This window comes from Chrysochloris asiatica, unplaced genomic scaffold (assembly GCF_000296735.1).
Source record: "Chrysochloris asiatica unplaced genomic scaffold, ChrAsi1.0 scaffold00402, whole genome shotgun sequence".
Taxonomy (NCBI): domain Eukaryota; kingdom Metazoa; phylum Chordata; class Mammalia; order Afrosoricida; family Chrysochloridae; genus Chrysochloris; species Chrysochloris asiatica.
The window spans coordinates 1,739,731-1,740,648 of record NW_006408920.1 but is presented as its reverse complement, the minus strand read 5'-3'; the positions used below and the strand labels follow the sequence as shown (position 1 = coordinate 1,740,648).

At 45.0% G+C, this 918-nt stretch overlaps 1 protein-coding gene across 1 annotated transcript; it reads left to right on the top strand.

Annotated features, from left to right (window-relative positions):
• Nucleotide 1: 1 nt before the first annotated feature.
• Nucleotides 2–235, top strand: LOC102838947 (E3 ubiquitin-protein ligase TRIM32-like; the record flags this gene model as incomplete). Its single annotated transcript, XM_006876631.1, has 1 exon — nucleotides 2–235. A coding segment is annotated over one exon (234 nt), but the record flags the coding sequence as incomplete, so codon positions are not given.
• Between the last annotated feature and the right edge of the window lie 683 nt (nucleotides 236–918).

The window sequence follows — 918 nt, the reverse complement described above, 5'->3', positions numbered from 1 at the left end:
CTGCATTGCTGGCATGTGTGTGGATGCCCATGGTTACCTCATTGTGGCTGACAGCAGTCGCAAGGAGATTCTCCACTTTCTTAAGGGTGGAGGCTATAGTGTCCTTATTCGGGAGGGGCTCACCTGCCCAGTGGGCATTGCCATCACTCCTATGGGGCAGCTGCTGGTCTTGGACTGTTGGGATCATTTCATCAAGATCTATAGCTACCACCTGAGGAGATATTCCACCCCTTAGGAGAGAAATAGCTGCTGCTTCTCACACAGCTTCCCTTCTCTTCCCTTCTTATTTGGTGGTGGTATTGTAGAGTAGGCTCAGCCTGTACCCTGGTTCCAGCTGGTTCGTCCTAGAATTTTAGAAGCTCTGTCTTTTAGTGTTTTTCTTATTTGTATTATTTTTTCCCCTAAATTTTCAGCTGTAACATGCATTTCCCCACTACGACACATGATGAGCTTAGCTGAAGTTTAATTAGATGTTAGGCACCTCCAGACTTCAGTAGAGAGAACCACTTTAACCTTTGCGTAGATAGGTAGGCATTTTGTCCTGTGATGCATTCTTGTTGGTTTTTCTCTCTTTTGGCTTTGATGTGTCTGGCCCATTTCCTTCTTATTATAATGTGCTTCATCTTTGACTTTTTCTCTCCAATTCTGGTTGCATTCAGTGTGCATGCTCTAGTGGACTCCATTCCACCTTGCATTGACAGTTCAGATTCCATTCCCCTGTGGCATCATGCCTCAGGTCAGATCGCCTTTCATCTCAACCAGTGTGATAGCTCATTCATTTAGTGTTACCAAGAGAGATCTACAGTCCTTTTGGGAAGCACTGCCTCTTGACTGGGGCATCTGTGTCATATTGGATTGGTCTCTAATTGTAGATGTGATGGAGAATGGATTGACTCTAGTTGGTTAGGGTTGAAGACT